Raw genomic sequence first — 13,078 nt, forward strand, 5'->3', positions numbered from 1 at the left:
TTTTTCTTCATAAATGACTGTAAATAGGACTTTCCCAGTAAAATAAGTTTACCCTGAAACTCTGGTGAATATGGACACGGTGTAAACACCTGCATGCTTAGAATTACGGACCATGAAACCCCCGTCCTTGTTCTGAAAATTAAAAGCATAACGTTAACGATGAACTCGTGTTAATATCAATAGTTACCAATATGACTACACTAAAAAATTGTATGATCAATTAGACCTGACAGCATGTTTGTAGGTCTTTGTTACTTATTAAAGTAAGTTATGTATGTTCTAACTAAATTTTATAAGTCAAACAAGCTGTTTTAAGTCAGTTTAACATAATATAAGTTTAATGAACAATGGGTTAATTTGATTTAGCTTAAAAATTTAAGGCAACCAGGTTTTTTTTTTTTTTACAGTATACAATAAATGAGAATATTTACAAAGAAATATCATGACATTTGTTGCACTATAGAGGCATTGTAACTGTTTCAAATGTCACATGTCATGTCATATTTAAAAGACAACATGTATGTCATGACAGGAAACACAGCAGCCACATTCTGGTTAAAGGACTGTTGATTTGTGTTTGAACTCTGCAAAGCGTCTGCAGCTGCTGCTCTTGCAGGTTTGCAAAAGAACCCCAACAACCTGCAGTGCCCAAAAACTGTGAAAATGCACTGAAATGACGAACAGATTTTGACTAAGTGTTTAACAAAGTCAAAGTTTACGGTTATCTGACTTTACGACATGGAAACATTCGTTGATATTATGAACGCCACAAAACTGCTCTTTGTTTTCGTACCTCTTGCATTAGTAAGTCCTCTGCCTCCGTTCGATTTATGTCCTTATTGTACCATCTGTATATAAAACCACAACGCATTAGAAAACCAAAATCAGTGCACTAAAATGAAATAAAAAATTCAATGGATTTACTTAATTTTTTTAAAGGTGAGTGGTTGCAAACTATTTAAATGGGCTGAATTTAAACAAAGAAATGAAGTTGAACATTTTACTTGTTAAAATACAGCCCACACTGTAATGAAATGATTAGTTACTTTAAGCGAGTAAACCAATTTCCTTAAAAAGCAACAAGTTGACTTTACAAAAAATAAAGTGAACCCATTGTAACTTTGTATTTTTAAGTTGACTTATTTTTTCTAATTATGCTAATTGTACTGACTTTTTTTTGTAAATCAACTAATCCCCTTTTACAGTGTCAGACTATTTTAGCACGTCTGTTTTCAAATAATGACTGTAATTATTACAATATTACATATTTGATACTTCATTAAGTCTATAAAATCTACAATTATAGCCTGTGTTGAATTTAGAAGACACACTGAAGTCTGGAAGAGCAGATTTATTTTAGTTACTGTATGTTATTTTGCTAAATACAAAAAAGCTGGGGAAAGACAAATAAAATGATGGTGAATTGAAACAATTATTAGTTTACATTTATTTTTAAAAAGTGATTTCGATTTGCTAAATTATAAAAAGTAAGTCAACTTAACAGTTCCAAGTTGCAATGGGTGTACTTACATTATTTTTGTAAACTCAACTTGTTGCTTTTATAAGGCAATTGGTTTACTCGCTTTAAATAACTAATCACCTTTCATAGTGTGTAAGATATGCTGGGTTCCACATAGTTCCTTGATGTTGTCCCAACACAAATCGATTAAGTTAACTTAATTGTTTTTACAAATTTAAATAGATTTAACATAAAACAATTAAGTTGTCCCTAAAAAATCTTAAGAATTGTTTTGATTCAGCTCCTTTTAAATGAGTAGTTTAAACAAACAGCAAAATATATTTAATGAGAGCATATAAATTCTTTGCAACCCCTAACCTTAAAAAAGTTTGTAAATTCAATGAATTACTTTTTAGTGTATGCTTAATCAAGAATTGATTAATAAAATCGTTCACATAAAAAGTTATATTCTCTAACACACTGAGAAGAACTTACTCAAATTTCTCAATGTTGTTTGAGAGTTTTTCTGTAACGTATATGCATGGCACTGAACCAACATTTCTGTATTAGGAGAGAAAAAAAAATGTTAAAAACTTTTTAAAGTTGAATAAAAACTGTTCCCACATTACTTCCATGCTCATTGTTATGCAAAGCTTTAGCAAGTATTCTATAAATGTGTCTAGCCATCATTGTTTATAGTCTGCCTGTATAGTGAAGGTCTTATTTAATTAACAGCCCTGACCTTTACTGAATAATTATCCAATCATACAGATGTTTTGTTGTCGTTGTTTTTTTACTTAGGTATTAAATCTATGAGTGTTTTCGTCAAATCTCAGCAGCATGAGTCACTGCTAAAAATACATAATACATAATTAAGGGATTCTTGTGCTTTTTTCAAATGTAAAGAATTACATGAGAGATTTGGTGCTTATATATATATATATATATATATATATATATATATATATATATATATATATATATATATATATATATATATATATATATATATATATATATATATATATATATATATATATATATATATATATATATATATATATATATATATATATATATATATATATATATACACACACTACAAATGTTTTTAGTTTTTTTTACATAATATTGTCACAGATCCAAACATTTTGTAACTGTTAAAGAGCAAGCAGTTCAAATCAGTTGGCTGTTGTAAACAATGTAAATCAATATTTCATCATATAATTTAATTATGTAATACACATATGGTGAGAATTTGTAATTGATTTAGAATCTTGGTCTAGTTCAAATGAAGAGTTCAGATGCAGAAACCTCTAAATGCCATCTGAAATTGTCTTCTAAAATGAGCATTTTTTTATCAGGCTCTTGTGTGTGGGTTCTGTAATTTCACTTTTATGTCAAAGAATAAAGTTCTTTTCATGCTCTTTAATGTGAAATAAAGGAGACTGAGAAAAATAATTATTTCAAACTGGATTTTTGCATCTGAACTATCTATCCATCCATCCATCCATCCATCCATCCATCCATCCATCCATCCATCCATCCATCCATCCATCCATCTATCTATCTGAAGAGTTATTGTTTGAGACTGTATTTATGCAGGCAAGTGGAAATGGTGTGGCATCTTGTTTGGCAAAGCGAAAAAAAAACAAACATACATTTTACTGTATTAAACTTCACCGTAAAAAAAATTACTTAAAATTTTAAGGCAACAAACTTCTGGATATTTTTGAGTTTACTCAACTTACTGTAAGTCAAGTTAAGTGCAGAAATTGGGTTGAAAATTGAGTCAAATCAAAAATGTCCTGAAGTTTGTTGCCTTCAAATTTTAGGTTGAGTCAACTTAGTTATACTAAACTTAGCTTACAATATTAAAAAAATAACTCCAACAGATAATTACCCGTCTTTGTCTTTCACGGTCCACCAGTTGGGTTCGGAACAATCAACAATAAAATACTCTTCATCTTTTTGCAGGGGCAGATCTGTGTGTTCTTTAGGGGTGAAATTCCTCAAAGCCACAACAATCCTCTCCTCTGGCTCTGAGGATCGGCGCTAAAGAAGTAAAAGACATCTCTGTCAGCAGCATTTCTTAAATATAAACTATGCTCTATAATGTATTAGCAAGAAAAAATTCAACATGTATACATTACACTGATAAAAACACTTCATAGAAACTCTCTAAAGCTGAAATTTGAGAATTATTTGTAGAATATTTCAATCATTCAGAACAGCAAAGTTAAATTGTCATAAACACTTGCCCTTTTTATCCAAAGAATACTGATAATCAGTCTAATAGCAGTGTGGAATAATCCATATTAATACATAACTGAATAATACTGTTGTGTTTCTATACACCAAATCAATATAAACTATTAACGATATGTGTTAGCCTTTATACTAAATGTTGTGAATTAATGTCACTCAGTATGTAATAACAAATACTTACACTGTAAAATAGAGCATAAGCCTATAAATAAAACATATTCCTAAAGATGAAAGTAAGAAACAAAAGACTGCATGACAAACCGATGGATCCGGCGTTGGCGGAAGAGGTTTGGCTGTGGAATGAGATGAAATACATTGGTGAAACTGATGAAAATGGATCTATTGTATGTCATACTGCACATTATACTTATTGCATTCACAGACTCTACATTGGAGTGAAAAAGTGATTGGATTTCAAGCTGTTTTATGTATAGCAAACCATTAAAACAAAGTGCGCACCTCCATTGGGATAGTATTCACTGCATCCCGTCGCCAGCTTCTCCGTCTGCTGACAACATCTCCATTTTCCTTCTCCCCAGAAGTCAGGATGGTATTTCAGGAATAAGCTGTTATTTTGTATGGCTTCATTGGTGGAAGAACAGATTACATAAAAATTATTTACATGTACAGTTGAAGTCAAAATGATCAGCGCTCCTGTGAATTTGTTTTCTTTTTAAAATATTTCCCAAAACAAAGAAATGGAATTTTTCACAGTATTTCCTATAACAATTTTTTCTTCTGGAGAAAGTCTTATTTGTTTTATTTCAGCTAGAAATTTAAAAAAATATATATTTTTAAGGACAAAATTATTAGCCCCCTTAAGCAATATTTTTTTGGATTGTCTACAGAACAAAACCCTGTCATACAGTGTCTTGCCTTATTAACCTAAGCCAATGTTAAGCCATTACATTGCACTGTAAGCTGAATACTAGTGTCTTGAAAAATATCTAGTGAAATATTATGTACTGTCATCATGACAAAGATTTAAAAAATCAGTTATTAGAAATGAGTTATTAAAACTATTATTTTTTTTATTTTAATTGTTATTATTTTAAATCCTAAATCTTCTCTCTGTTAAACAAAAATACAGAGGGGCTAATATAATTCCGGAGGGCCAGTATATTTTTCAAATATGCTAGAAAAAAGTTAACTAGTTCATATTCTCCTCTAGTTAAGATATTTATTGATTTATTTAAAAATGGATTGTTTGTGAATGACGGATATGTTTATTTACTTAATTTATTTTGCATAACACAATGACAAAGGAAAACAATAAAATATTTGATCAACTAGTCAATGAATGAATCAATCAATTTGACTAAACTGAAAATGCATTTTGCTTTATTTCTTTAGATTCTGTAGAGTTTTCAAACAGCTGCTCACCTTCTTTTAAAGCTTTGACCCATTTTAACCTGCAGTCGTTGTCTGGAGCAAACACATACAGATAGTAGCTGTCATGGATGATCTGTCAACAAACAATAACAGCCAAATAAACTAATTTAACATTTAAGCAGTTCTGTATACAGTTGCAGTCAAAATTATCCTGTGATTTCTTTTCTTCAAATATTTTCTAAATTATGTTTAACAAAGCAAGGAATTTTTCACAGTATTTCCTATAATATTTGTTTCTTCCGGAGAAAGTCTTCTTTGTTTTATTCTGGCTAGAATAAAAACTTTTAATTTTTTAAAAAACATTTTAAGGTCAATATTATTAGCCTCCTTAAGCAACATATTTTTTAGACTGTCTACAGAACAAACCATTATTATATAATGATTTGCCTAATTACCCAAACTTGCCTAATTAGTTAAGCCTTTAGGCTGAATACTATCTTGAAAAATATCTAGTAAAATATTATGTACTGTCATCATGGCCAAAATAAAAGAATTCAGTTGTCAGAAATGAGTTATTAATATTATTATGTTTAGAAATGTGTTGATAAAATCTTTCCGTTAAACAAAAAATGGGTAAAAAGAATTATACAGGGGGGGCTAATAATTCTGACTACAGCTGTGAATAATACATAAATGTGACATGTACAAACTCCTATGTATGAGAATTGCACTCCGACAAAGATATTAAACATCCCCTAACTTGATTCTCACCTGGAAAGGATACTTGTAATCACAGGGAATGGGAACATCACTACGCACAATCTCCACACACTTTATATGAGAAAGCTCGATGCAGCCTTTTTGAGTTGGCTTTTTCTAAAATGACAATATACATGTTATTGAACTGTGCATTCGTCACATTTTAGTTCTAATTAGTGTGACATTGCACATATTAAACATTAAAAAATGATTAATAAAGTGAATACATACCCCGGGACGCTGTTCAAAGTAAGCCAGGTCCTGTGTGTTTAATATGAATGTCCTCTCTTTGTAATTGCACGGTGATGTTCTTCTCTTCTGCTGTGACTTCTTGTACAGCGTCTCCTTTAGGATGACCCTTGGGTACATAGTGGATTTGGGATATTTAATCACCACACAGTTGGTTGACTCATGGCAAATGAGGTTTAAAAATCATTATACACTTGTGGAGCTCACAATCATGTACAAAACTACAAGTTTCCGGAGTCGATACTTAGGTAGACCACTTCCTGAGAACAAAAAGACGATCTCTCAAGCAATCACATGCATGCACACACACACATACACACACGCTGCTTTCCTCCTTCATTGTAACTCACACACTCACTCATGTGTGCACACCCACTCACCCACTCACACTCGTTCACACACAGGGAATTCTGTTGGTTTTATATTGATTAACTATATTTATAGTTTCTCTTATTGTAGACTTAAGTATGACACACAAATATTTTTAAATCTTTCAGCAATTGTTTACAATGATTATTAGGCTGTTTCTTTGTATTGTTACAGTGTAAGTGATTAATATTTTTTCCATCTAATTCTGGGATCATCTATAACAGAGATGCCCAAAGAAGCCTATTGTTTGTCTGTTTGTTTGTGTTTTTGTTGAGCTACAAAAAAGTCAACTGAAATAAAATGTTTCAATTAAATGTTGTGCATAAATCAGTTTTTAAAAAATATAAATAGTCACTCAAAGACAGGGGCGGATTTAACCAATAAAAACACTGTAAAACCCAACAGTCAACTTTATCAAATGAAATGAATGTAGTTAACTCAAAAAATGCTGACAGTTAATTCTACTCATTTAAAAAGAGTTTTGAACTCAGTGTCGAAGGTAATGAGTCAATTAAATACCTCATTAGTTCAACTTACGCGGAAGTTCTCAGTACTCATATAGATTAGTTTATGAACTGGTTTTCAGCAATCCGTTTTCTCAAATGGTATGAGTTGCCTTAACTTAAGTTTTACAGTTGTTTTGAGTTCTCTTCATTTACTAGGTTTTTCTGTGCTCAAATTACTTTGTTTACTCAAATGGAGTAAGTTCACAGTACTCATTAGGATTAGTTTTTGAACTTAAATGGTTTGTTGCAATTGGTTTCCTCAAGTAGTTTAAGTTACCTTAACTTTTTTGGTTTTAGAGTGCAAGGTAAGTGGCTGCTTAGGACCCTAGGACATCTGGGAGCCCCAATAAATATAGAGAAGCATAAATTATACCTATAAATTTTATATAACTTTGTTTTCCTTCATATTTTGTATTAGAGGCAAACAAATAAAATTATTACATAATTAAATATTTAATATACAATAAAATAAGTTATTATTAAAATAATGTAATGTTTTGTAATTATAATATTATGAAACAAACATGCTAATTTATTTAAAAAGAAATTATTATTTTTAGTTGTAAATTTATTTTAAGAAATCTTATCATTTAAAATGTAAAGCTTACATTAAGATTAAACGTAGAAAAGAAGATTGAGTGATATAAAAAAAAAGCTAAATAAATAAAATTAAATAAAAGTAGAAAGGGTGCATTTCAGGACTTGGTGCCCCTTGGCTGGAGTTGCCCAAATCACAAAATCCACCCCTGCTCAAAGATAGAGGACAATACATCAACAAGCAAATCACTGCAAAGGCAGGTTCAGCTTGACTTGTGTATTTAGCATTGAACACCATTGTGTTAAATTAGTGTTTATGTTTTTTTGGGTAGCACAATCGCCTCACAGCGATTGCGACAAAGGTCACTGGTCGCCTCACAGCGACAAAGGTCACTGGTTCGAGCCCCGGCTGGGTCAGTTGGCATTTCTGTGTGGAGTTTGCATGTTCTCCCCGTGTTTGCATAAGTTTGCTCCGGTGAATTGGGTAGGCTAAATTGTCCGTAGTGTATGTGTGTGAATGAGTGTGTATGGATGTTTCCCAGTGCTGGGTTGCAGCTGGAAGGGCATCTGCTACGTAAAACAAATGCTTGATAAGTTGGCAGTTCATTCCGCTTTGGCAACCCCAGAATAATAAAGGGACTAAGCCGAAAAGACAATGAATGAATGAATGAATGAATGAATGAATGAATGAATGTTTTTATTGTAAGAAGTTCATAATAAAATGTACAAAAAAATATTAATGATTGAAGTATTTTTTATGATTTATACTTCAGTATTAATAAATTAGGAAATTACTATGGCAGCTTTAATGTAATAGTTCGGTATATTTACTCAATCAAGTTTGGTTTTTGGCCTTTCTTAAGAAAAAGTTTGGGCATCCCTGGTCTATAACATCAATGTAAACAAAGCCTGAACGTGAAAAAGAGGGACTTGCTTTAACATTTCTACTTAAATTTCCTCATGCAGAGAGAAACAGCCTGAAATGGTAATGTACATAAAACATACAGGAAAAGTTTAAAAGTTCTATAACCACCAACATTTCTAAGATGACTTAATCAGAGAAATAACAGTCATGTATAAAGTAACTCAATTACTGTACACTTATGTTACAGGCTACAACAAAGCACAAAATAAAATCAATTTGTGTATGTGTGTATGTGTGTGTGTGTGTGTGGTGGAGGTGGGGAAAAGATTAAAAAATTCCAATATTCATTACAGTTCTGTCTTTCCTTTTTCTTTTTATTTATACTAATAAATAGATTTAGTTTCATTAACAAAACAAAAATATTATTTTATTTTTATTTAATCCCCCTTTTCTTGTATATACATATACAGTGCTCTTCGTAAATGAGATTGCACATTTTTGAAAATTAATATTTTATCCACTTCTCAGTGAATATAGTCAATATATTTTGGTTTATTATTATTATTATTATTATTATTATTTTGTCAAGAGTATTATTAAAAAATATATCTATTAAACATTTCCCCCAAATATTAATTTGGGTGCAATATTTTCTTGACTGTGAACTTAAATTATTTTGTTAGATCAGATCCAGTTTTGGCTTACTTTGGCTTAACTAATGTAATGTTTTCGCACATTCCTATTTAGCCTATTACTGTAATGCATCCTAGAGAAAATATTAATTTAAAAGAGAGATCTATGAAGGATGTACTTACTTACCCTGAACATAATATACATGTTTATATAATGTAGTGTTTATTATAATTATAACTAAATTAATATCAGAATAAATGAATGAATCAAAAGCCATTTAAAATGCACAGAACAGTACAAATGAAAACATTTAATTGTATGACCTTCTGAACTGCTCATCTTACTGAGTCGTTATCTATAAGCGACATGTCAGCAAACAGTGTAAGTAATATAACATTTAATATACATAATATAATAGTTAATGTGAAAAATAGCAGCAAGTAGCAACTTAGTGCAGCATTCTACTAGAATTGTACATTATCTGTCCCTGCAATGAAAACATAAATACAGTGAATAAAACGGATTTCATCCCAAAAATGTCTAAAATGGCCTGATGGTTGATTTCTCCAAGTTGTTCTGTAAAGGAACATGTCATTCATTTGTTTCTCAGATTGTTTTTCCTTATTAAAAACACAGATGTACAATCCCTGTCATTGTTCTTGTCCTCAGCCCAATTGAACCTAAAGCTTTGATAGTTTTGTTATGCTAAAAACTGTTATTGAGAAACATTACTTCAGAAATAGCAAGTTTAAGTTATCATTCACATCAATTGTTTAAAAAATGAGATTATAAATAATTTCTGCAGATAATTACAATCACAATTGCCCCCGTGTTTCTGTCAGTCCTGTCACATTTGCATTAAATTTAACATAAAATGTGTCATAAAATCATTTGTTGGAGAAGCTGACAGTGATTAAGGATTCGTTAAAACATTGAATTGCATGTTTTTTTGAGGATGACAAGCTTGAAGGTCAGGTCAGATTTTTTATAAGAGAAAATATACATTTCTGAAAGAATGTCCCAAGTACCTTTAATCTTAAATTTCATGTAGCACCTAAGGTTAAGGAAACTCATTACAGAATTTTATTTAGGTAATATCCTGTGAAAGTGTTTATTCAAAAAAGATTTAAGTTTGATGTTGACAATTGTAGCTTTTGTTCAAATCTTCCAGAAACACTACACCACTTATTATTTTTTTCCTTGTGAATTCACTTCTAAATTCTGGTTTTACATTTATACTTGGCTTTCATTAAAGATGATTTCAGTCCCCCTATTGTTGTAGAAGATTTTTCTTTTACAAATGTGATTTATATTTTTTCTGATGTTGTAAACTGTATTTTTCTAATGGGTAAATATCATATGTATTGTTGTAAATGGAAAAAAAATGCAGGCTCTCTATTAGATGTTTTCTTTCTGAGGTAGGGAAAGTGGCTCAGAGCTTCAAATACAAAATAAAATAGCCGAAGCTCTTTGTACTTCATTTTCAGAATATTTATTATTATAATGTTTTAGGTCTTTTTAAATGTAAGTCTTTTGTACTGCTCCTTGCTGCAGTTGTAACAATTTTAATTTATTTTACTTATTTTAATGGTCAACATGTCTTGCAATGTTGATTGTTCCCCGTTTTGTGATGTAAACTTTTTGCAACAATAATAGAATATTTACAAGTGTCTATGTTCTGACGTCAGCCAGTCTACATAAGACAAATTTATGTTATCAACGTAAAGATGTGAGTTTGTTTATTAGTAATGCATCAAAGATAATTCTGCAGACTGGGAGATTGCTTAAATATTTATCAAACAGTCGAACGACGACGTCATTGAACACATTTTTCTTTGAACCTGCCCTAACGCGACTTAAGCCAATGAAATACCTCGTAGCTGATGAATCGCGAACCAATCCGTTCAGTTCATATTTAGACCTGAAGAAGCCGAGGACCGAGACATGCAAGACGATTTGCTCGCTGTTTTTATGTTGACTGAAAATCAGTTTACGTAGCTGGCAAGACTTTTCTTCAATATAACCAGCAGACTCGGTATGTATTATCTGTTCAATTCAGTACCGACCAAACCCGTGAGGTTAAGCACTTTGTATATCTCGGCATAATTTATCCGGTGAATGTAGCATTTAGCTTGTAGCTGATAGCTTCATTTAATGGAAGTATTGTTGAATAACAACCCTTTAATAAGTTTGCGATGTTATTCTAGTTAAGCAAATTACATTTCAAAGAAACGTATAATAATTAAGATTACGTTTGTAAACCGTTTTCACAAACCATGTAAGTTAACGTTACAGAGATGTTTGCTTCAGTTTCACCCAAAGTCTTTAACGCTGATAAATAATATCACTGATCTAGTTAATTCATTCATTCGTGTTCTTTTCGACTTGGTCCCTTTAATAATCACGGGTCCCCACAGCGAAATGAACCGCCAACTTATCCAGCATATGTTTTACTTTGCATATGCCATTCCAGCTGCATCCCAACACTGGAAAATACCCATACACTTATGCAAACTCCACAGAGAAATGCCAACTGGCCCAGCTGGGGCTCGAACCAGTGAACTTTCTGCTGTGCGACCCACTGCACCACCGTGATTCCCTGATCCAGTTAATAAATACAATAAATGTATATTCTCTCTTTTCTTTTCTAGACTTCCAAAATGGGGGAGCCACAGCAGGTCAGTGCTCTTCCACCACCTCCAATGCAGTACATCAAGGAGTACACAGATGAGAATGTGCGAAAAGGACTGGCCCCCAAACCCCCTCCTCCTATCCGAGACAGTTACATGATGTTTGGCAATCAGTTCCAATGTGATGACCTTATAATTCGACCATTGGAAAGCCAGGGCATCGAGCGCCTCCACCCTATACAGTTTGACCACAAGAGAGAGCTGAAGAAGCTAAACATGTCCATCTTGGTCAACTTCCTGGACCTTCTGGACATCCTCATCAAAAGCCCTGGCAGTATTAAGAGAGAGGAGAAGCTGGAGGACTTGAAACTACTTTTCGTTCACATGCATCACCTCATCAACGAGTACCGTCCTCACCAGGCTAGGGAGACGCTTCGAGTCATGATGGAGGTTCAGAAGAGACAGAGGCTGGAGACGGCAGAGCGTTTCCAGAAGCACCTGGAGCGGGTGGTGGAGATGATCCAGGGGTGTCTTTCTTCACTGCCTGATGATTTGCCACTACCCAACAGCTCCAGTATGGGGGAGGCTGGTTGTGCAGCAGGAAGCTCGAGACTGAAAACAGAGCCCATGGATGTAGATGATGTAGCGGGCGCTAGCTGTATGGTTTTACAGACGGACAAGAATGTGCCTGTTAAGAAGGACAAAGTCTGTGATAACGATGCTGCAATGTGCCGTATTATTGATGAAATGACTTGAGCTGTCAACAAGCTTTTTTTGTTTGTTTTTCTTTTTTATTATTATTGTTAGAAAAATGTCAGTTCAACATTGTTAAAGACTACTCAAACAATAAGCAGACAGCAACTACAGACAGTTTGAAAATGTAACATGGGGACAGCCTACAGTCAATAAAGTAGACTTAAATATGTAAAATAATACACCTACTGGTCTTTGCATTTTCATATCTCTTGCCGTGCAGTTGTTATTTATAGTAAGTCCGGCTACAAACATCAGTTCAAGGCATCCTTGACTTGAAAATTTGGGTCCATGACAATACATCCCATTTTGGTGTTAACATCAAATCAAATTTACAAAAGTAATGCACAAAAATCTAAATCTGTATATGACAAATGGGTGGTTTGAATGATGGTGACAATGTAAAAAGGTGTCTATACAGTGCTCAGCATGTATGAGTACACCCGTCACAAATTTATATTTTAAATTCATAATTTTAATAGAATGTTATACAATATTATATTTATGCATATATATATATATATATATATATATATATATATATATATATATATATATATATATATATATATATATATATATATATATATTAGATTAGTCAGTGCTGAAGCCACATCTGGAGCTAATCTAACAAAATAACCAAAAACGAGTACACCCAAATTTATGTTATAGAAAAATATTAAATACTAATTTCAAAACGAGGAAAGATTAAGAGAAG

The 13,078-nt window shown here is 32.2% G+C and overlaps 2 protein-coding genes across 3 annotated transcripts in view; one reads left to right on the top strand and one right to left on the bottom strand.

Moving 5' to 3' along the window:
- The window catches only part of itk (IL2 inducible T cell kinase), a 90,091-nt gene that overhangs the window by 8,188 nt on the left and 68,825 nt on the right, over positions 1-13,078 (bottom strand). The window contains exons 3-11 of one of the 2 annotated variants that reach the window (XM_073921709.1): positions 6,050-6,176; positions 5,831-5,935; positions 5,111-5,192; positions 4,187-4,309; positions 3,989-4,020; positions 3,363-3,514; positions 1,955-2,020; positions 794-848; positions 53-132 (exon numbers count right to left, since the gene is read on the bottom strand). In XM_073921709.1, the coding sequence (XP_073777810.1) occupies positions 53-132; positions 794-848; positions 1,955-2,020; positions 3,363-3,514; positions 3,989-4,020; positions 4,187-4,309; positions 5,111-5,192; positions 5,831-5,935; positions 6,050-6,176 (822 nt within the window). Of the gene's footprint in view, positions 1-52; positions 133-793; positions 849-1,954; positions 2,021-3,362; positions 3,515-3,988; positions 4,021-4,186; positions 4,310-5,110; positions 5,193-5,830; positions 5,936-6,049; positions 6,267-13,078 lie in introns of those variants that run through there. The other variant, NM_131104.2, reaches the window with a different exon arrangement.
- med7 (mediator complex subunit 7) lies at positions 10,922-12,537 on the top strand. Its single transcript, NM_199741.1, is given in 2 exon segments — positions 10,922-11,012; positions 11,629-12,537. A coding segment is annotated over 1 exon segment (726 nt). The 5' UTR covers positions 10,922-11,012; positions 11,629-11,637; the 3' UTR covers positions 12,364-12,537.

The sequence above is a fragment of the Danio rerio genome, chromosome 14, assembly GCF_049306965.1.
Source record: "Danio rerio strain Tuebingen ecotype United States chromosome 14, GRCz12tu, whole genome shotgun sequence".
In the NCBI taxonomy this organism is placed as follows: domain Eukaryota; kingdom Metazoa; phylum Chordata; class Actinopteri; order Cypriniformes; family Danionidae; genus Danio; species Danio rerio.